The sequence below is a fragment of the Phacochoerus africanus genome, chromosome 12 (assembly GCF_016906955.1).
Source record: "Phacochoerus africanus isolate WHEZ1 chromosome 12, ROS_Pafr_v1, whole genome shotgun sequence".
NCBI lineage: Eukaryota > Metazoa > Chordata > Mammalia > Artiodactyla > Suidae > Phacochoerus > Phacochoerus africanus.
The window spans coordinates 18,177,977-18,201,126 of record NC_062555.1 but is presented as its reverse complement, the minus strand read 5'-3'; the positions used below and the strand labels follow the sequence as shown (position 1 = coordinate 18,201,126).

Genomic DNA, 23,150 nt, shown 5'->3' with positions numbered 1-23,150 from the left:
ACTCCTGTGGCATGGATTCCATCCCTGGCCTGAGAAGTTTTTCATGCCATGGGAGTAGCCAAAAAAATTACTAGTGGCCTTTTATTTTTTTACTTAAAAAAAATTTTTTTTATTAAGGTACAGTTAATTTATAATGTTCCTTCAATTTCTGCTCTATAGCGAAGTGACCCAGCCGTACATATATACATATATATTCCTTTTTTTTTTCATATTGTCTTCCATTACTTTCTAACCCAAGAAACTGGACACAGTTCCCTTTGCTGTTCAGTAGGACCCCATTATTTATCCGCTCTATATGTAATAGATTTTTTTTTTCTTTTCTTTTTTTAGGGCTGTAGGTGCAGCATATGGAAGTTCCCAGGCTAGGGGTTGAATCAGAGCTACAACTGCTAGCCTACTCCATAGCCACAGCAATGTAAGATCCCAGCCACATCTTCAGCCTACACCACAACCTTCACTACAGCTCACAACATTGCCGGATCCTTAACCCACTGAGCAAAGCTAGGGATTGAACCCGCATACTTGTTACTGCTGAGCCATGAGGGGAACTCCCTAAATGTAATAGTTTGTATCTCCCAATCCCAAACTCCTCATCCATCCCCTTCTCTTCCCCCTCCCCCCTGGAAGATATATGTTTATTGATTATTTTTCTTTATGAATTGTCTGTTCATATCCTTTATTTTCTTATGACATGCTTGAGATTTTATAATTACTTTTCATATATTAAGATATGTTGTATTTGTAGGTTTTTTTTTTTGCCATTTTACTTTATTGGTCACATTTTTCTTTGTCTTCTTTAGGGCTGCACCTACGGCATATGGAAATTTCTGGGCTAGGGGTCAAATTGGAGCTGCAGCTGCCAGCCTACACCACACCACAGCAACTCAGGACCTCGAGCTGCATCTGTGACCCACACCAAAGCTCATGGTAGTGCTGAATCCTTAACCTTAATGCACTGAGCAAGGCCAGGGATCAAACATGCATTCTCATGGATACTAGTTGGGTTCTTTTTTTTTTTTTTTTTTGGTCCATTTGCCATTTCTTGGGCTGCTCCCGTGGCATATGGAGGTTCCCAGGCCAGGGGTCGAATCGGAGCTGTAGCTGCCAACCTACACCACAGCCATCACAGCCACAGCAACACAGGATCCGAGCCGAGTCTGCAACCTACACCACAGCTCATGGCAATGCCAGATCCTTAACCCACTGAGCAAAGTGAGGGATCGAACCCGCAACCTCATGGTTCCTAGTTGGATTCGTTAACCACTGTGCCACGACAGGAACTCCATTAGTTGGGTTCTTAAGCCACTGAACCACAACAGGAACCCCTTATTGATCATATTTTTGACACTTTTTTTTTCACAGCTTTGTGGGCAAATTTCTGTCTTTCTGTGATTTCCCCCCCCCTTTGGAATCCTGCTTATTAGAACCATTTTTATTATCTGTAGGTTATATTAGCCATCTTTTTTTGGTTGTTGTTTATTTAGTCCTGCCTGTGGCATGTGGAAGTTCCCAGGGCAAGGATCAGCTGTGCATCACAGGTGCGACCCACGGCACAGCAGTGGCAATGCCAGATTCTTAACCCACTGAGCCACCAGGGAACTCCTTATTTGTCATTTTTAATGTCTGTATAATGTTCCATCTACACCTACAATTTACTTAACCCTTACCAACTTTTAAAAATATTTGGATTATTTGTAAATAAGAAAATTAATGGCACTTTTGATAAGTTCAGTATCAGCCAAATAATTTGTGGCTTCTCTGTAAGTAACAAATAACCAGAGTGCCATTTGCTCATGTACATTTATGTATGTATAATAAACGTAAATTTTTTAAAACTTTGTACTTATGTTGCTAAACTTACTAGCTTAATGCTTCTAGTACTCTGACAAGGCATTGCTGTAAAGGAGTTTGGGAACAGAAGAGGGAGAGAACACCACAGCTGAGGGTCTATGTTTTTTCATAACAGTTTTAGAAAGCCGTAGCCAGCAGGAAGGTCCTTCAAGCTAATGTGCAAATTCGTCAGGTGTGTGCAGTTCTCTTGCCCGAGTGCCTTGTAATAACTGTTTTTTAATTTGCTGTATCTGCCTTTAACTAGTTCTGTTTACAGCAGAAGGAGATAGCTTGGATAATTTGAAATACATAGTTACAGTCAATACATTATAGATCAAATTTTTCCTCTTCCCACACCACCCTGCTTCCCAAATTGCCTACACCATGGTACCTCTCTGTTCAGTCACTTTTCTGGTATCTGACCATGTGGAGCAGGGAATCTTACCTAGGACTCCATGGATGGACTTCAACAGCTCATTGGATCCATGAGCCCAGGCAGTGTATTATGACTGTATGGATTTTTTCCAGCGAGGGAGTTCACCACTTTTGTTAGGTTCTCCAAGAGATAGATAACTGTGTGCCGGAGAATCTAGAATAGAAAATGTCCTTGAATGGTAGAAGCAAAGTGTTAGTGGAATAAAGTTATAGAACCTCTTCTCAGTCAGAACCTGGCAACATAGACTTGGATATAAAATTAAGATTTTGGGAGTTCCCATCGTGGCGCAGTGGTTAACGAATCCAACTAGGAACCATGAGGTTGCGGGTTCGGTCCCTGCCCTTGCTCAGTGGGTTAAAGATCCAGCGTTGCCGTCAGCTGCGGTGTAGGTTGCAGACGTGGCTTGGATCCCGCGTTGCTGTGGCTCTGGTGTAGGCTGGTGGCTACAGCTCCGATTAGACCCCTAGCCTGGGAACCTCCATATGCTGCGGGAGCGGCCCAAAGAAATGGCAAAAAGCCAAAAAAAAAAAAAATTAAGATTTTGGAGTGTTTTGTTTACTGATGATAACAATAACATAATGAAAAATTTCTGAACCCTAGCACATAGTAAGTATATAGATAGCATCAAATAAAGGCCAACGTGGAGTTCCCATCGTGGCTCAGTGGTTAAGGAATCCCACTGGGAACCATGAGGTTGTGGGTTCGATCCCTGACCTTGCTCAGTGGGTTAACGATCCGGCGTTGCCGTGAGCTGTGGTGTAGGTTGCAGACTTGGCTCGGATCCTGTGTTGCTGTGGCTCTGGTGTAGGCCGGCGGCTACAGCTCCAATTAGACTCCTGGCCTGGGAACCTCCATGTGCCATAGTAGCAGCCCCAGAAAAGGCAAAAGGCAAAAGGCTTAAAAAAAAAAAAAGAAAAAGCCAACATACTGTTGGAGCCAACATACTGAAAATTGATGACTAATAAGGAAACTGGAAAGAAAATAGTAAAAATCATTTGGTCATCTGGAACTATATTGTATGGAAGCAAATGGCTCCTAACATGAGGATAAGATTCATGATGATGTCCATGAAAAAATTAAATATGTTCACCGTAGTTCATTTAGAAGACAAGAAGATTTCTTGTAATTTCAGAAACTATTGGGCATTTTAATGGGTTAATACACCTTAGTTATCTGGTACGTGGATGTTGCAAACCTAAAGCAGATGAGTCATACTTTATTAGATATGTATCCTGACTCTCCTTTGCTCAGAGTTTGAGAGATAGGATGGTAAGAAAGCAGCAGCAGGAAACCCAGAGATCGCCAGATGTGGATAAGCTACACGTTGAGCCACCTCGTGCGTGCCAGAGCGTGCCTGCATTCATTTGTCCAGCAAATATTTACTGAGCTACTTACTCTTTGCTAGGAGTTTTCTTGAGGTGCTAGGGATAGACTAATGAACAAGACACCTACTGTAGTGGAATTTGTCTGTCTGAAAGAAGCAGGCAGTAAACAAAGCAGTTTCGGTTAAGTTAGGATGGAATAAGCAAACTTTTGTGGCTGTTTTAGGTATGGTATTCAAGGGATGATGATATGTAACAGCATCCTGAAGGACCAGCTAGCCACCTGAAGAAGCAGGGAAAGAAAGGGAGGAGCCTTCCAGATAGAGGGACCAGCAGTTGAACAATCTCTAAAGTGGGAAGGGCTTTGGTGAGTCTGAGAACCAGAGAAAGAACCAGTGGCTAGACTAAGAAACTGTCTTGTCCCAAAATATAGACTTGCAAACCATGGTGAATATTTCAGATTGTACTTGAAGATAAATGAGAACCACAACAAAATGATACTTTTTTTTTTTTCTTTTTGGGGCCTCACCCTTGGCATATGGAGGTTCCCAGGCTAGGGGTCAAATGAGAGCTGTAGCCTCTGGCCTACACCACAGCCGCAGCAAGGCCAGATCCTTAACCCACTGAGTGAGGCGAAGGGTCAAACCTGAGTCCTCATGGATACTAGTCGGATTCGTTTCCACAGAGCCGCGGTGGGACCTCCCTCGTGTACATTTTTGAGCGTTCTTTGACAGTTATGTGGAGAATGGGTTGAAGGAAAGCAGCGTGAAGGAAGTCAGAGTTGTTTTGGCTTTGCTTTGATTTGGGTTTTGTGCATGTCCAGACAAAGCTGCTCTGGATGAGGGTGGTGGTATCGTGAAGAAGTAGGAAGTGTCATTCTCATCTGCGTTTCTGCATTAGAGTTGATAGAACTTGCAGATGGATTGGATGACCTGCCAAGACAAGAGATCAAGGGAGACACCATGGTTTTGGCCTGGAAAGTGTATCTGTTTGTTGGGATGGAGAGGAAAATAATTTGGGGTGTGGGTTTTGGAGAGAGTTGGGAAAGATTCAGAAGACCTGCTTTGGACATGATAGGTTTGAAATCTTTGTAAGATCTAAATGGAGATGCTGAGAAGTGGGTTCAACATAGACCTTGAGTTCAGATAGCAGGTTCTAAGAATAGGAAAGAACTCTATTTCCTGATCATTTTGAAGTTTGGGGTGATTTTATTCAGTTTCATCTCCACATTCCGAATATAATTTTTGGATTCATCTAAACATATAACCACATATTTCTCCTTTGTTACTCTCTTTAACTTTGAGCCATGTAGTTTTATCTTTATTTATTTAAAAAAAATAGTCTGTAAAGACTGATACTGATGCATTTGAATTTTGGTTTATAAATGAGTAATGAACGGTTATTTTCATTGGGTGGGGCATTTGTTTATACGGGGATTATGGTTTCACTAAGATTCTAAGCTAGGGCTACAAATGTACTTACATGGGCCATGTTTATGTAAACAAAACATTTACATAAATGTTTCATGTCTTTCCATCTGATTTCTAGTCTGAGTCATTTGTAGAAAATCTTAACATTTTCTTCCTTCAATTTTCTTTTTTTTTTGTTTTTTCTGTTTTTTTTGTCTTTTGTCTTTTGTCTTTTGTTGTTGTTGTTGTTGTTGTTGTTGCTATTTCTTGGGCCGCTCCCGCGGCATATGGAGGTTCCCAGGCTAGGGGTCGAATCGGAGCTGTAGCTGCCAGCCTACGCCAGAGCCACAGCAACGCGGGATCCGAGCCGCGTCTGCAACCTACACCACAGCTCACGGCAACGCCGGATCGTTAACCCACTGAGCAAGGGCAGGGACCGAACCCGCAACCTCATGATTCCTAGTCGGATTCGTTAACCACTGCGCCACGACGGGAACTCCTCAATTTTCTTTTATCCATTTTTCCTTTTCCCACTTGTCTCCTCCCCTTCCAGTAGGAAAGAAGCAGCTAGAAGGGGAAAACAGAGTATACACCACAAAAAGTCCTTGCATTATCACAGATTATTGTGATTTTATTGTGTATTTGCCTTATTTGTGTCTTTGTTTTCTCTTACTAGGCTGTTGCAAATGAGTCTGGGTTAAATTTTATATCTGTCAAGGGCCCCGAATTACTAAATATGGTAAGTTGTCATGGCATTAGCCATTATTTAATTTAATTAATTTATTTATATTGTCTTTTTGTCTTTTTAGGGCTGCACCTGCGGCATATGGAGGTTCCCAGGCTAGGGGTTGAATCAGAGCTGTAGCTGCTGGCCTACACCACAGCCACAGCAACACCAGATCCGAGCTGTGTCTTCGACCACAGCTCATGGCAACACTGGATCCTTAACCCACTGATGGAGGCCAGGGATTGAACTCTCCTGGTTACTAATTGGGTTCGTTAACCACTGAGCCACGATGGGAACTCCCAATATTTTATTTTTTATTAGGAAAAGTTATGGTCATTCAAATTACAGGATCCTCACGTGGTTGAAACAGTCATGGTATTTTGGTGGAATCACTGCTGTAGGAGTGAAGAGATTGAGCTTTGCTCCGCTATACTCTTTAGTGGGTATAAATATTTCTTATAAGTCTGTTAACCTCTGAGCCCAAGTTTTCTCACCAAACTCGAAGATGAAAATAATCAAAATAAGCAACATTTTAAAGTTTTAACTTTGAATTTGTCAAGCACTTTACATATATTATTCTTCAACAACCCTGTAAGATACAAGTTATTGTTTCCTATGATTCACAGACAAGGAAACAAGTTTGGAGGGGTCGTCTAACTTTGCCTACGTATGACAGCTTGGGGATAGTAGAGCTGAGATTTGAATCGGGGTTGTCTGACTCCTGATCTGCTTTCCTTGTCCTGTTATTGTGTAGCTTAAATGAGTTAAGGATTAATAAAAATACTTTGGGGGAGAGAAATTTTTGAAGTACTGTATAATAACTTCTTTCTCCATTTAAGCAGTTTATATCTCAAATTTAATAGACTTCAGTTTTCTTTCTTTAAAATAAGTCACTGAATTTTTATTACATTTATAACTGCACAGTCATCATCACAATCTAATTTTAGAACATTTCCGTCCCAAACCCCCAGTTCACCCCTCTCTCCCCCAAATTTATTTCCTCTTCATCCTTATGAAAAGTAAAAATGCCATCCTGTTATATTCAAAGAAGAAATGAAAGTGGTGTTATTTGTTTTAAAAGGCTTTTTAAACTTATCCCCCTTCCATTTTTTATGTTAACTGTTAAATATATTACTTTCCTCCTAAAATAAGGATTTATGCTTTGTCTTTACTTTTCTTACATGTCGTTTTGACTTTCTAGTGCAGGAAGTGTTCAAAATAAGCCCTGAAGGTGGTGGGGGTGGGGGAGCTGAAAAAGAAATAATAGCCAAACAGTGCAGGGCCCTGAGTTGGAATGTTACCTTTAGGACTTCAGGGAGCTAACATTTTTTAAGAGTGTAATATTTAAAAAATTTTATTATGAAATATATTGTCAAGTATATTAAAGACCCCTCCCATGTATCTTAACACCCAGCTTAAAAAAAAAAACAAAACATACTTGAAGCCCCTGCAAACCTTCCCTAATCGTGCCCTTCATTCTCTTTCCCATAGAATTTACCATAATCCCGAATTTGGTGTTTATTAATTCTATGCACTTCTTTCTATGTTTGCTATATATGTATTTACATGTAAATAATGTATAGTATTATCTATACATGGTTCAGAAAATAAGTTTATGAGAATGTTGGAAATTTGAATATTTTATATTAAAAGAATAACTTTTGGAGTTCCTTGGTGGCCTAGCAGTTGAGGATCTGGCATTGTCACTGCAGTGGCTCGGGTCACTGCTGTGCTGTGGGTTTGATCCCTGGCCCAGGAACTTTTGTATGCTACAGGCGCAGCCAAAAAAAGGAAAAAAGGGGGGAAACTTTTAAGTATGATAATGATGTGGTTATGTTAAAACCATTATCTTTTATTTTTATTTATTTGTTTTTTTTGTCTTTTGTCTTTTTAGGGCTGCACCCTCGGCATATGGAAGTTCCCAGGCTAGGGCTCGAATCAGAGCTGTTGCCAGCAGCCTACGCCAGGGCCACAGCAACGCCAGAACTGAGCCACATCTGAAACCTACACCACAGCTCACGGCAATGCTGGATCCTTAACCCACTGAGCCAGGCCAGGGATGCAGCCCGCAACCTCATGGTTCCTAGTCAGATTCATTTCCCCAGTGCCATGATGGGAACTCCAAAGCCATTATCTTTTAGAGATAGTGATTTACAAATAAAATTATGATGTCTGGGCTCTCCTTCAAAATAAGAAGGAGAAAGAAAAGTAGACAGGGTATAGATGAGGTAAAGTTAGTTATGAATTGAGTTGATAATAGTGAAGCCGAGTAATGTGTATATTTGGGGTTCGTTATACTGTTATGTCCAATTTCATTATATGCTTGGAACTTTTTATAAATAGTAAAACAAAAAAAGTGCCACTTTCTGTAAATGATTGTATTCTTTGGTAACTTGATTTTATTGGTATTTTTGGTGAACATTATATTTTTAATATTTGTTGATATATTTATCTGTAGGTATTAATTTTCTGTATAATATCCCATTGAATAAATATAGCCACACTTTTTAAGTTTTTTATACATAGATATTTAGGTTGAACACTGCATACATAAAACCTTATGCATATTTATGAGATATTTTCTCCCTACTCAGAAGTAGACTTGCTGTATTGTATCTTATGTAGAATGTGCACTTTCAAAAATAGTAAATATTGCCCACTTTTTCCCCAAAGTGGTTGATATTGAGTTTTACCAGCAATGAATGAAAGTTACTTACATTTTTGCCAGTCTGATGGGTGGGATTTTGTCTCACTGTCATTTGATTTGTTTTTTAGTGGTAGCAGTGAGAAGAGCTCTGTGGGAAAGTCCAGAGTGACTCAGAGAGATTAGGTGATCTAATGAGGTAGCTTGACATCTTGGGGTTAGAAAATGATTTTGCTCTAGGATATTTTAGATTTAAAGATGGAGTTAAATCTGAAACTTTACTCTATTTTTAAATGGAGGGAGTTCCCGTTGTGGCTCAGCGGGAAATGAATCCTACTAGTATCCATGAGGACGAAGGTTTGACTCCTGGCCTTGATCAGTGGGTTAAGGATCCAGCGTTGCCATGAGCTGTGGTGTAGGTCGCAGGTGAGCCTCGGATCTGGCATTGCTGTAGCTGCGGCGTAGGCCAGTGGCTACAGTTCTAATTCGAGCCCTAGCCTGGGAACCTCCATATACCGCTGGTGTGGCCCTGTAAAGACAAAAAAATAAAGAGCCATTTGGAGGTGCTCACACTTGCCAGACAGTAGAAAATGTGAATCTATGGCTCTGAAGAGATTTGGGAGTTAGTATCATCTAAATGGTACCTGAGACCTTGGTAATGGATAAGGTCTGCTAGGATGAGAGAGGCGAGGAGAGAGAGAGAGAGAGAGAGAGTATGTGTGTGTGAGAGAGAGAGAGAGAGAGTGTGTGTGCACACGCACGCTTGTGCGTGTGCACGTGTGTGTTGTGTGTGTTTGGCTGCGCCTGTGTAACATATGGAAATTCCTGGGCCAGGGATCGAACCTGCATCACTGCAGTAACCAGAGTCACAGCAGTGGCAGTGCCAGATCCTTAACTCACTGAGCCACCAGGGAACTCCAGGATGAGTATACTAAGATGGCCACTGACAAAACTTTTAAAGACACTAACAGTTACAGGCCAAGGAAGGAAAAGCTAGCAAAGGAAACTGGTCCCCGGGTGGAGGACACCCAAGGCTTTCTTCTGAGGCTTAAAACCAAGGGAAGATAATTTCTTCCACATGTGAATATAACCAAGCAGTATAGGAGAAACTGAAAGTAGGGCTTTTGGTTTGGTAAGTAAGAGGTCATTAGTGACTTTAGGGAGAATATTTTCAGTAATTGCCTTTGCAAAAGCCAGATTATAATGGTTGAAAACTGAATGACAACGAATTAGAAATAATAAACACAGGATCCTTATTTGAAACATTTCTTAAAGGCCAAAATAGTGGGATTTTGTTTTTTTAAATTTTAGTCACTGTTGGCTTTCCTAAGATTGATTTTAATCAATCCTTTGAAACTTTTACCTTTTAATTTAGGGTAGGTTTACCTTACCCTAAATAAAATTTCCTTTTATATAGTCATTTTGGTTGGCTATGTCCCTTTGCCAGCTCTCTGGTTTGTTTTCTTATATCCTTATTTGAAACTGTCTCTCCCAACCCACTGATATCTTTTCTTTTTTTGTCTTTTTGCCACTTCTTGGGCCACTCCCCTGGCATATGGAGGTTCCCAGGCTAGGGGTCCAATCGGAGCTGTAGCTGCCAGCCTACAGCAGGGCCACAGCAACGTGGGATCCGAGCCGAGTCTGCAACCTACACCACAGCTCATGGCAACGCCAGATCCTTAACCCACTGATCAAGGGCAGAGATCAAACTCGCAACCTCATGGTTCCTAGTCGGATTCGTTAACCACTGAGCCACAGCGGGAACTCCACTGATTTCTTTTCTTTAAAGATATCTACTGAATATTTTGCTTCAGGAAAGCAAATTGGTCTCCTGTATCTGCAAGATGTTATGATCAGAGAAACATTGAAATGGTTGTGACTTATGCTTTCCAAGGACTTTATGATGTGATGGAAAAGGTAGAATAGCTCAAAAGTTGTAATACTAGAAAGTGCTCTAAGAGCAAAGACGAGAGGGCGATGTGGAGAAAGATGAATGGAGATCTTTTAGAATGTAAGAACTGTTTGGCAGTGGGTTGGAAAAGCAGTTCAAGTGAGGGAAGCAGAATAAGCAAAAGCACAAAGAAGTACAGGACAGATAGGGACAGAAGTTCTGATCAAATAGAAAATAAAAATATTTTGATCACTGTCATCTGTGATGTATTCTGTGCCCTAAATACTTTATTATAGCCATATAGTCATAAAATAACATAAAAGAGACCTTACGATGTAATTGGCACTATAAAGATGTTTTCACATGCTGTCTTATCTAGCAGTATTATTACAAGAAAAAAGCTTTTCTTAACTAGTTTGATATTTATTTAAAAGAATAATTTCCTGTGCTAGCTAAAAGTGAAACTGTATTTTTATATATAACTTTTTTTTTTAAATGGTCACACCCGTGGCATATGGAAGGTCCCGGGCCAGGGATTGAATTTGAGCTGCAGCTACAGCAACAGTAGATCCTTCAACCCACTGTGCTGGGCCAGGGATTGAACCTGTGCCTCCACAGCAGCCTAACCCAGTTGGATTCTTAACCCACCATGCCACAGTGGGAACTCCTGCATATAACTTTTTATATTAATTAGTCTTAATGGTATAGCTGCTTGTGAATTGCTTTGTATTTTGATTTTAACATACAGTATGTATTATGAAACCTGTTGGATGCCCCGCTGGCCCAGTTAGCCTCTTCTGATCCTGTGTGGTCTCTATGTGGTCTTTCTTTTTTTTAGCAAGATGACTTGTGTAGACATGACAGTAGACAGTAAATTGCCTTGTTTGCATTTATTTATTTATTTATTTTTTTGGTCTTTTTGCAATTTCTTGGGCCCGCTCCCACGGCATATGGAGATTCCCAGGCTAGGGGTCCAATCGGAGCTGCAGCCACCGGCCTATGCCAGAGCCACAGCAACGCGGGATCCGAGCCGCGTCTGCGACCTACACCACAGCTCACGGCAACGCCGGATCGTTAACCCACTGAGCAAGGTCAGGGATCGAACCCGCAACCTCATGGTTCCTAGTCGGATTCGTTAACCACTGCGCCACGACGGGAACTCCTTGTTTGCATTTAAAATACTGTTGAATTAATGGAAATTACTGTTGGAGTATTTTATATGCATAAAGCTTTGATCAGTTCTAAAATACAGTAAGATTGTAGGATTTTTTTGCCGTAGAGGAAACCTCATATGCCATTTAAGTCTTCATTTTATAAGTGAGAAAATTTATAAGAAACTTAAATAATAGCTAATTTTATTACATTGAACCATATGTAATTGGTTGTTTTTATAGGTCAAAATGGTTAAATAACGTAATCTTTTTAGACTCTGACATATTAATGTCATTTAAAACCAGTTTTTCTGTAATTAGGCCCAAACTCCAAAGTTGAATTGTCTCTACATTTTACTTCCTTTCTGTTTACTGTTAGTATGTTGGTGAGAGTGAGCGTGCCGTGCGGCAGGTTTTTCAACGAGCCAAGAACTCGGCGCCCTGTGTGATATTCTTTGATGAAGTGGATGCCTTATGCCCAAGAAGATCAGTCAGAGAGGTAGGTATCACAGTTTAGTGAGATACAGATTTTTTTTTTTTTGCACACCATAAACTAGATTCTTGGAAAGTTATGGAAAGTTCACATGGTTCTCATAAAGTCATTCCTTGAGAACACTGAGACTCTTTTTAAGTGAAGAAACCTAAGGAATTTAAAATTGGGACCTAGGGCTAACAACTGTATTTCTATTAGCCTTTGTATTTTTGTTTTTATGCATATTACTAGTTTGCACATATCCCATTCCCACAAATGAGTTGTATTTCCATAGTGGATGTACCAATTTCCATTCCCACCAGCAGTCTAGGAGAGTTCCTTTTTTTTTCTTGACTCCCTCTGTAGTATTTATTATTTGTAGACTTCTTGATGATGGCTATTCTAACCAGTGAGAGGTGATACCTTACTGTAGTTTGATTTACCTTTCTTTCTTTCTTTCCTTTTCTTTTCTTTTCTTTTCTTGGTCTTTTTGTCTTTTTCAGGGCCGCACCTGCAGCATATGGAGGTTCCCAGGCTAGGGGCCAAATCAGAGCTGTAGCTGTCAGCCTAAACCACAGCCACAGCAACTCAGGATCCGAGCCACGTCTGCAACCTACACCACAGTTCACGGCAGCGCTGGATCCTTAACCCACTGAGCAAGGGCAGGGATTGAACCTGCACCTTCATGAATACTAGTCAGATTCGTTTCCTCTGAACCACGGTGGGAACTCCTTCTGTTTTTTATTAGCTTTTTTTAAAAATTTTTTATTTATTTATTTTTTTAATTCCTATGAGCTGTTTGTATATTTTGGAGATTAATCCCTTGTTGGTTGTATAACTTGCAAGTATTTTTTTCTCATTCTTTAGGTTATCTTTTCATTTGGTATATGGTTTCCTTTGCTTTTAAGTTTTATTAGATCCCATTTGTTTATTTTTGTTTCTATTTTCATTACTCTAGGAGGTAGATCTGGGAAGATATTCCTGCAGTATATGTGAGAGAGTTTATAGTATCCAGTCTTATATTTAGATCTTTAATCCACTTTGAGTTTTTTTGTGTGTGTATGGTGTTAGACAGTGTTCTAATTTTATTCTTTGGCAGTTTTCCCAGCACCACTTTTTGAAGAGACTGTATATTCTTGCTTCCTTTGTCATAGATTAATTGACCATAGGTGTGTGGGTTTATTTCTGGGCTGTCTGTCCTATTCCATTGATCTATATTTCTCTTGTTGTACCAATAGGGTGCAGTTTTGATGACTATAGCTTTGTAGTATAGTCTGAAGTCAGGGAGCCTGATTCCTCCACCTCCATTTTTCTTTCTTAGGATTGCTTTGGCTGTTCAGAGTATTGTGTTTCCATACAAATCTTAAAATTTTTAGTTCTAATTCTGTGAATAATACTAATGGTGGTTTGATAGGGATTTCATTGAATCTGTATATTGCCTTGGATAGTATAGTCATTGACAGTATTGAGTCTACTAGTCCAAGAACAATGGTTTATCTTATCTTTCCATCTGTTTGTGTCATCTTTGATTTCTTTCATCAATGCCTTTTTTTTTTTTTTTGGAAGTTCCCAGGCCAGGGATTAAACCCATATCACAGCAGTGATTCAGGCTCCTGCAGTGCCAGTGCCAGATACTTAACCCACTGTGCCACAAGGGAATGCCTCACCAACATAATTTTTGTTTGTTTGTATTTTTTATTAAAGTAAAATTGCTTTACAGTGTTATGTCAATTTTTGCTGTACAGCATAGTGACCCAGTCATACATATATATACATTCTTTTTCTCATACTGTCTTCCATCATGTTGTTTGCCAAGAGATTGGACATAGTTTCCTATACTGTACAGTAGGACCTCATTACTTATCCATTCTGCATGTAATAGTTTGCATCTACCAACACCAAACTCCCCACCCATTTCATTTCCTCCCCCTCCCCCTTGGCAACCACAGATCTGTTCTCTAAGTCTGTGAGTCTGCTTCTGTTTTGTAGATAGGTTCATTTGTGCCGTATTTAAAATCCACATATAAGTGATATCTCTTTCTGACTTAGTTCATTTAGTATGAGAATCTCTAATTCCATCCATGTTGCTGCAGATGGTATTATTATGTTCTTTTTTATGTCTGAGTAGTATTCCATAGTGTACAGGTCCTCCATCTTCTTAATCCACTCATCTGTTGATGGACATTCAGGTTGTTTCCATGTCTTAGCTATTGTGAAAAGTGTTTCAGTGAACATACGGGTACATGTGTCTTTAAGATATGGTTTTGTCCAGATATATGCCCAGAGTGGGATTGCTGGATCATATGGTAGTTCTTTTCTGAGGAGCCTCCATACTGTTTTCCGTAGTGGTTGTACCAATTTACATTCCCCAACAGTGAAGGAGGGCACCCTTCTTTCCATACCCTCTGCAGCATTTGTTATTTGTAGACTTTCATCAGTGTCTTAGAGTTTTCAGAATATAGGTCTTTTGCCTCCTTAGGTAGGTTTATTCCTAGGTATTTTACTCTTTTCTCTACAATGGTAAATGAGAGTGTTTACTTAGTTTCTCTTTCTGGTCTTTTGTTGTTAGTGTATAGAAATGCAACAGATTTCTGGGTATTAATTTTGTATCCTGTAGTTTTACCAAATTCATTGATGAGTTCTGGTAGTTTTCTGGTAGCATCTTTAGGATTTCCTATGTATAGTATCATGTCATCTGCAAACAGCAACGGTTTTACTTCTTCTTTTCCAGCTTGGATTCCTTTTATTTCTTTTTCTCTGATTGCCATGCCTAGGAATTCCAGAACTATGCTGAATAAAAGTGGCAAGAGTGGGCATCTTTTTCTTGTTCCTGATCTTAGAGGAAATGCTTTCAGCTTTTCACCATTGAATATGATGCTAGCTTTGGGGTTTGTTATATATGACCTTTGTTATGTTGAGGTATGTTCCCTCTCTGCCCACTTTCTGGAGACTTTTTAACATAAATGGATGTTGAATTTTAATAAAAGCTTTTTCTGCCTCTATTGAGATGATCATGCGGTTTTTATTCTTCAGTTTGTCAATGTGGTGTATCACACTGATGGGTTTGCAGATATTGAAAAATCCTTGCATCCCTGGAATAAATCCCACTTGATCATGGCATATGATCCTTTTAATGGATTGTTGGCTTCTGTTTGCTAGTATTTTGTGGAGGATTTTAGCATCTGTGTCCATCAGTGATATTGGCCTACAATTTTTTTCGTTCTGTTTTCTTTAGTCTGTTCCGTGCCAGTGCTTCCCACCACTTTGTCTTCCACCTCACTTAGGTGTTCTCCCTCACTTAACTCTGTTGTTGATTCCTTCTAGTGTGGTTTTCCGATCCAGTTACTGTATTCTTCACCTCCATTTGGCTGTTCTTTATATTTTCTAAATCTTTGTTAGGAACGTCCTTTAGAGTTTGTGCATCCATTCTTTCCCCAAGTTCTTGGATCATCTACACCACCATTACTCTGAGCTCTTTCTCAAGCAGATGGCCTATCTCCATACCCATGTTCTGGGGTTTTGTCGTGTTCCTTCATCTGGAACATAATCCTCTGCTGTCTCATTTTTGTCCAGATTTCCACTCGTATTTCTCTGCATATAGAAGATTATGTAGAAGGCTTCTGGACCTTGAAGAAGTGGCCCTGTGCAGGGGATTCCTGTGTGTCCCAGCAGTACACCCCCCTCTCATTACCCAGAGTCCAGACTAACTGGACCCAGGGTAGATTCTGGTCTGTGTTTGCACTCTCAGTTCTATAGGCTGCCAGTTTGTCATATGCTTCCTTCTGGTGTCTGGCCCCTGGTGTGCAGGCTTCTTGGTGGGAGGGGCCGGTGCCTGACCGTTGGTCCATAGAACTTGGTCTTGGTCCTCTGGTGGGCAGGGCTCTATCAAGGGATGAGTCTACAGGTGGCTCTGGGCTCAGGAAATCTTTAAGCAGCGTGTTGGCTGATGGGTGGGGCTGTGTTCCCGCCCTGATGGTTGTTTTGGCCTGAGGTTTCCCAGCACTGGAGCCTACAGGCTATTGGTAGCCCAGTTCTTGTTTCCAAATGTTGGCCACCAGGAAATCTCACGCAGATAATATTCCTTGGTACCTCTGGTGCCAGTGTCCTCATCCCCACAGTGAGCTGTAGCCACCCCTTGGCTCCCCAGGAGACTCTCCAAGACGAACAGGTAGGTCTGGCCCAGGCTCTTATGAAGTCACTGCTTTTTCGCTGGCTCTTGGTGCACGCATGACCTTGTGTGCCCCCTCCAAGAGTGGAGTCTCTGTTTACTCCAGTCCTGTGGAGCTCCTGTGCTTAAACCCCACTGGCCTTCAAAGCCAAATGCTCTGGGGACTCCTTCTCCTGATGCCAGACCCCTGGGCTTGGGAGCCTGACACGCGGCTCAGAACTCTCACTCCTGTGGGAGACTTTCTGTGATATAATTGTTCTCCAGTTTCGAGTTTCCCACCCGGGTGGTATGAGATTTGATTATATTGTGTGTCCCTCCCACTGAATTGTTGACTTTCTTCTTTTATGTCTTTGGATGTAGAATATCTTTTTCATTAAGTTCCAATGGTTGCTCAGCAGTTGGTTGTGATGTTGGTGTGCTTGTGAGAAGAGGTGAGCTCAAGGTCCTTTTACTCCATCGTCTTACCTCTCGTGAATCGTTGTTTTATGCCTGACACTTTAGGGATTCAGGAAAAGTCGCCTAAGATCAGGTCCAGTTGTCAAGACTTCCTGCTTACTCTAGAACTTCTTCTATAAGCTTAAAACCGTGTATGATTTCAACTTTTTTATATAAATGTAGTCTTTCTATCTTGACACTTTTCCCGTGTACTTGATGACTTATTTTTTAACTATTGCATAAATATTCCACAGCCTAGATAGAGAAGAATTAATTCAATAATTCCCTAGCTTTGGACATTTATGTTTTTCCAGTTGTTTCTCTTACAAACTCAACTGTATTGAACATTTGTATCACATGTTTTTGTACACATGTGGGAATGTGTGTTATGGAAATGGAATTTCAGGGTAGAAGATGTTTACCTGTTATATTTTGAAAGCTGATACTAAGTCATTCTTAACAAAAACTAGCAGTGACATAACACCTGCCAACAGCATTGTGTAAAAATAGCCATGTCTTAGACCTTTGTTAGATGGGTAATACCTGTCTTTATTTTATTTTGTTGTCTTTTTGCTTTTTCTAGGGCCGCTTCCCTCGGATATGGAAGTTCCCGGGCTAGGGGTCTAATCGGAGTTGTAGCCACTAGCCTACACCAGAGCCACAGAAACATGGGATCTGAGCCACGTCTTCGACCTACACCACGGCTCATGGCAACGCCAGATCCTTAACCCACTGATCAAACCCAGGGATCAAACCTGCAACTTCATGATACCTAGTCGGATTCGTTAACCACTGTGCCATGACAGGAACTCTTATTTTTCTTAATTTTATTGGCGAAAGATGATCTAAAATTTTAGTATTCATGTTGCTGACCCTTTGCTGCTGAAATCTTTTTCTGTACTCACTTCAATAGCATGTACCCTAAAAATGAAACATCCCCCCCGTTTTTAAATTTAAAAAAGCTTTTTATATGTCTATTTTCCAATTATGTGTGTTGATGCTATTTTCCCCAGTTTCATCACTTATCTTTAATTTTTTATTATAATTTTAATATAGCAAAGGCTACTAACCTTTTCCTAAATTGATTCTGGGGTTTTTGGCTTGCTCAGGTAGGACAAATTATCATATTTTTGTTTTTTTACCCAGTAATACTTTATTTGTTTTAATATGGATTATAAATCTGTTAATCTCCTAACCATTAGTATTATGTATCCAAGGAGGAATAATAAGATGCTCCCAATTTTTTTTGGGAGTTAGCATTGTGTTAAAACTCAATACCGACTCTCTGTACATAAAATTTATGTGAACAGAGACAATGAATGACAAAAAGAAACAGCAGCACTTATCTCGTTTCCTCCATTGTGTATTTTTTAAATTTCTGTATTTAAGGGCTAAATACCCCTCTGTTCACCAATTTCCTAAGCTGTTGTTTTAGATGTTGCCCCGAGGCAGCTCAACTTTGTACTGCATTCTTCAGGGAAAAGAGAAAAGGCCTCCGTTTCCTAGCTGAAAGATCTGGCACTTGAAAGCTGAGTTTGAATTTGCTCAAAAGGAAACTCATTGTGGCTCTTAGATCTTTGAATAATTCAGAGGCATAAGACTTTGGATCAGCTAGGCCTAAGTTTGAATTTCATCTTTACCCTTATCTAGCTTTGAGACCCTGGACAAATAGCCTCTTAGCTCGGTTTCTTCATCTGAATTGTGGATGATGCAGGCTTGCTGGGGAAGCACATAAGAACACGTTTTGCACAGGGCTTAGGTATAGTGACTCCTCAGGGAATGGTAGTTGTTCTACCTTTTGGTAAAAGCTTTTATTCAAGTTAGCAAATGTATTATTTTGTATGGGGAAAAAATGGTGATGTATCTTTCTTTTTACTGGGAACTGATGGAGCTGTATTTATTTGTTTTTAGTCAGGGGCTAGTGTCCGAGTGGTGAATCAGTTACTTACAGAGATGGATGGTCTGGAAACACGCCAGCAGGTTTTCATTATGGCAGCCACTAACAGACCAGGTAAGAAAGAATAGAAAACAAATGAGGAGTTCCCCATTGTGGCTCAGTGATTAAGGACCCGGCTAGTACTCATGAGGATGGGGATTGGATCCCGGGCCTCGCTCGATGGGTTAAGGATCCAGCGTTGCCGTGAGCTGTGGTGTGGGTCGCAGACAAGGCTTGGATCCCATGTTGCTGTGGCTGTGGGGTAGGCCGGCAGCTGCAGCTCTGATTCAACACCTGGCCTGGGAACGTCCATGTGCCACAGGTGCAGCCCTCAAAAGAAAAAAAAGAAAAGAAAACAAATGAGTCTAAAAGCTTTGAATGTTTACAAACAATATAATTACATATATCTTAGTGAGGAAAGCTTAAGTTTGGGAATTCCCTTTTTGGTTCATAAATTGAAATAAAACCTTAAAAAGCTGTTATGTAAGCTATAGTGAAAAACAGTATTACTGCGTAGATTCTGTGAGGTCGTTGTCAGAATCTAGGCAGTAATTTGTCTTGTTGTCTGAGAATCCTTGTAACATTTTGACCACAAAGTGTTAACAGAATTTATGTCCTATGGTTTCTCTCAAGTTTATAGGAAATAAGAACCAGACTCTTCTTCACTGTATCTTAAGGTTGAAGATAGGTTTTTAAGATTTTATGCTAGAAGCATGTCTATATACCTGCGTTTAACTATTTTTTTAAATTGTTAAAAAGCTTAAGCACTCTGTGAAGGATTTAGAAGACTCAAAGCTTCAAAAGCACTGAAGGTGACTTTATCTTCAGGCTCCTAAATTCTCTTCGTGTTGTTTAATTCTTTGCCACCCATGTGAGCCACTCTCTTAAGCTGCTCCTGCATTGATATTTTTGTTAACTATGTCTCCTAACAATGATATGGGACTTTAGTTGCCTAAATGGATTTATTCGTTGTCAAGCTGATATAGTTTTTCATTTCTTATACTTTAATATAGATACTAAAACCTTCATGAATTGTATACCATTTCATTTGAAAGTGAAAAACTGAAGGGTGTTAATGGTATATGCTTTGACTAGAAATACTCTTTGAACTAGAAATACTCTCTTTGAATTAGACAGAACTGGATTTGAGTGTTGGTTGTAGTAATTCGGTATCTTACTGACTGTTCGCTTTCCACCCCAGCTGGTCTGTCCCAACTTGAGCAGGTTGTAATTCAGTTAGGACACTAAGTGCCTGGAGTTCGTGTCAGAGCCTGTAGGTTAAGGAATCATCCGTCTGCAGTACTGCCCCACTTCACATGGCAACTGCGAGTGGTGTCTCCAGAACACACATACTTCTGACCAGCCTGCTCCAAACCTGGGCGTTCCCATGACCCCTCTCAGGTTCAGTAATTTGCTAGAATGATTACCAGAATGCAGAAAAGCACTATACTTATGATCCCAGTTTATTCTGAAGGTGCACTTAGGGCGGGTCTCAGAGGGAATGCCCATGCCCTCTTTCCACAGTCAGGCCACATTACCTCCTGCTTAATCAACCAGAAGTCTCTCGCAAGCTTCAGTGTCCAGAGCTTTTCCTGGGAAGTCACTGTACATCCAGACTTGACTGACTCATTGGCCATGTGTTTGAACTCAGTCTGCACCCCCGCCCTGCTTTCCCAAAAGTCTGGCTCCACATTCCACCCCTCTAATCAGAGGTTAGGCTTTCTGATAAGCCAGCCCCATCCTGAGGTTATCTTGGGGGTCAACCTTGAGTTATCTCATTAGCGTAACAAAGACTCTTGTCACTCAGGAATTGGGCAAAGACCAAATGTATTCGTTACTACATCAACCCAGGGCAAATATTACTTCATTTTGCTGACAAGTATTTCTTCACGTATAAAATGAAGATAATAATACCTAATAGGCAGTATTGTCACAAAGCTTAAGTGATGGTGGTAATGCATCTGCTGTGGTGTGTGGCAAGTAGCTGTTTAGTAATTATTACCACTGTCATGAGCACTTTCAGTATTAGCATAGTAGTCATTAAGAGTAGTCATTAAGTCGTAAAATCACAGAGTCATCCTAGAAGAAGCCTTGAAAGTTTCTCATATTTGGGCAGAGTCACATCCTACCTTTCCTCAGCAGCTGCATATCTTTTCTGTCAGATTTCAAGAAGACAGTCTGCTGTAATAGCCTATCATTAACTGCTCTCACCATTTTTCATGTTTGTTTTAAGCACTCTTACTTTAAACTCTGTGGATTAGAAAATAATAGGTCCTTCAGTGTTACTAGGTTTTATTTATATCCCTTCCTTCAAAACTGGTTCAGGCACATCTCCTTTCCTCATGGGATTTTTTCCCTCTGATCTCTTTATTTGTCTTTGAATTCTTTTTTTTTTTTGTCTTTTTCCTTTTCTAGGGCCACTCCCACGGCATATGGAGGTTCCCAGGCTAGGGGTCCAATCAGAGTTGTAGCCGCCACCTCGCCAGAGCCACAGCAACACGGGATCCGAGCCGCATCTGCAACCTACACCACAGCTCACAGCAACGCCAGATCCTTAACCCACTGAGCAAAGCCAGGGATCGAACCCACAACCTCATGGTTCCTAGTCAGATTCGTTAACCACTGCGCCACAACGGGAACTCCTGTCTTTGAATTCTTTGTGATTCTCCAGATTCTCCTTAGGTGTAAAACCCAGAACTGACCATAGTAGTCTGTGTTGAGTTTAGCCAGTGAACGACCAGATGCATCATCGTGTTGGTGCTTCTGTTTTGTTCTTTCCTGTGTCCTCGAATATTGTCTTCCTCTCCACTGTACCTCACCCATCCCTTTCTCCCCATAACAAAGTCCATTGCATTGATGCTTCGTGTAAATTTAAAAATAGGTATTCTGGGAATTCCCTAGTGGTGCAGTGAGTGAAGGATCCAGCATTGTCACTGCTGTGGCACAGGTTTGATTCCTGGCCTGGGAACTTCAGCATGCTGTGGGTGTGGCCAAAAATAACTAACTAAATAAAATATAATCTAAAAAGAAATAAAAACAGATTTTCTAACAGACCCACATATGCAGAGAACAGACTTGCGGTTGCCAAGGGTGAGGGAGGGAGGGCTTGAGAGTTTGGGATTAGCAGATGCAAACTCTTATGTACAGAATGGATAAACAAAGGGTCCTACTCTATAGCACAGGGAACTGTATTCAGTATCCCATAATAAACCATAATGGAAAAGAATATGAGAAAGAATATATGTTCAACTGAATCACTGCTGTGCAGACGTTAACACAACATTGTAAATCAGCTATACTTCAATAAAATAAAATTTTAATAAATAGATGTTCTAGATCTTTTATATTGATGCTTACTCATCAGATCTCTTCCATTGTATACTCTCCTGTGACATTCTAGTGTGATTATTTATAACTTGTTTTTTGCTCAGGTTTAAGGAACTCTCCCCCTCTTTTTTTTTTTTTGCATGTTAAGTTTTATTAAGGTTCAAATACAAAACATTCAAAAAAAAGAAAAACCATCTTTTATTCCTAATTCCTTTATGCAGCTACCAGTTAAACAAGGAAAACATGTTCTTGTTTAACAGCCAGTATAAAGCCAAAAAATCAAGACATTCTTTTTTATTAAGTACAGTTAATTAACAATGTTGTGCCAATTTCTGCTGTACAGCAAAGTAACTCACATATATGTGTGTGTATATATACATATGTATGTATATACAGCTTCTTTCTTAATGTATATTATTTTCCATCATAGTCTATCCCCAGGAGATTGGATATAGTTCCCTGTACTATACAGTAGGACTTATTGTCTAGCCATTCTTTTTTTTTTCCTTCTTTTTAAGGCTGCACCTGCACTGCAGCTTATGGCAGTACCACATCTTTAACCTACTGAGCAAGGCCAGGGATGAACCTGCATCCTCACAGACACTGTTGGGTTCTTAACCCACTGAGCCATGACAGCAATGCCTATCTATTCATTGAAAGTGTCATAGTCTGCATTTATTAACCCCAAACTCCCTGGCCATCCCACTCCCTCCTGCCTTCCCTTTGGCAACCACAAGTCTGTTCTCCATGTCTGTGAATCTGTTTTTGTGTTATAGATAGGTTCATTTGTGCCATGTTTTAGATTCCACATATAACTTGTATCGTATGATATTTGTCCTTCTCTTTCAAGACAGGTTCTTTTTAAGGAAAATTTTCTTGTCTGATGTTCTGGTTAGCTATTGCTGCATGTCAAACTACTGTGATACTTAGTGGCTTAAAATCACTGTTTTTGCATTGCTTGTAATTTTAAGTCAGGAATTCAGGAAGGGCCTGTGCAGGTGGCTCATCTCTGAATGACATGCCACCACCCGGTGTGGCAGGGCCAGAGGATCCCTTTCCAAGGTGAATTCTCTACTGACATGGCTAGTGCCTTGGTGTTCCTTGGCATCTCCATCCAACCCCTGCCCCATCCCACTGTCATCTTCCAAGGCCTCTCCTTGTGACTTGGCTTCCATTAGCATAGCTCTCTGAGCATGCACACTTCTTACACGACAGCTGGACATGAAGGTGGAAGCTACCATTCCTCTTGAGGGCAAGGCCTAGGATAGACAAATTCTGTTAGCTGGGGCAGTGACGGGGAGGACCAGATTCAAAAGGAGAGAAGTAGGAATGTAAAAAAATTCATAGTTATCTTTAATCTGTATTAATATGTATTTTTCTTTGATCACATTCTTTGTTTTGT

At 40.4% G+C, this 23,150-nt stretch overlaps 1 protein-coding gene across 4 annotated transcripts in view; it reads left to right on the top strand.

Annotated features, from left to right (window-relative positions):
- NVL (nuclear VCP like) overlaps positions 1-23,150 on the top strand; it is an 82,092-nt gene that overhangs the window by 27,877 nt on the left and 31,065 nt on the right. For 3 of the 4 annotated variants that reach the window (XM_047754988.1, XM_047754990.1, XM_047754989.1), the window contains exons 16-18: positions 5,674-5,736; positions 11,790-11,909; positions 18,397-18,496. In XM_047754988.1, the coding sequence (XP_047610944.1) occupies positions 5,674-5,736; positions 11,790-11,909; positions 18,397-18,496 (283 nt within the window). The remainder of the gene's footprint in view (positions 1-5,673; positions 5,737-11,789; positions 11,910-18,396; positions 18,497-23,150) is intronic. The other variant, XR_007131205.1, reaches the window with a different exon arrangement.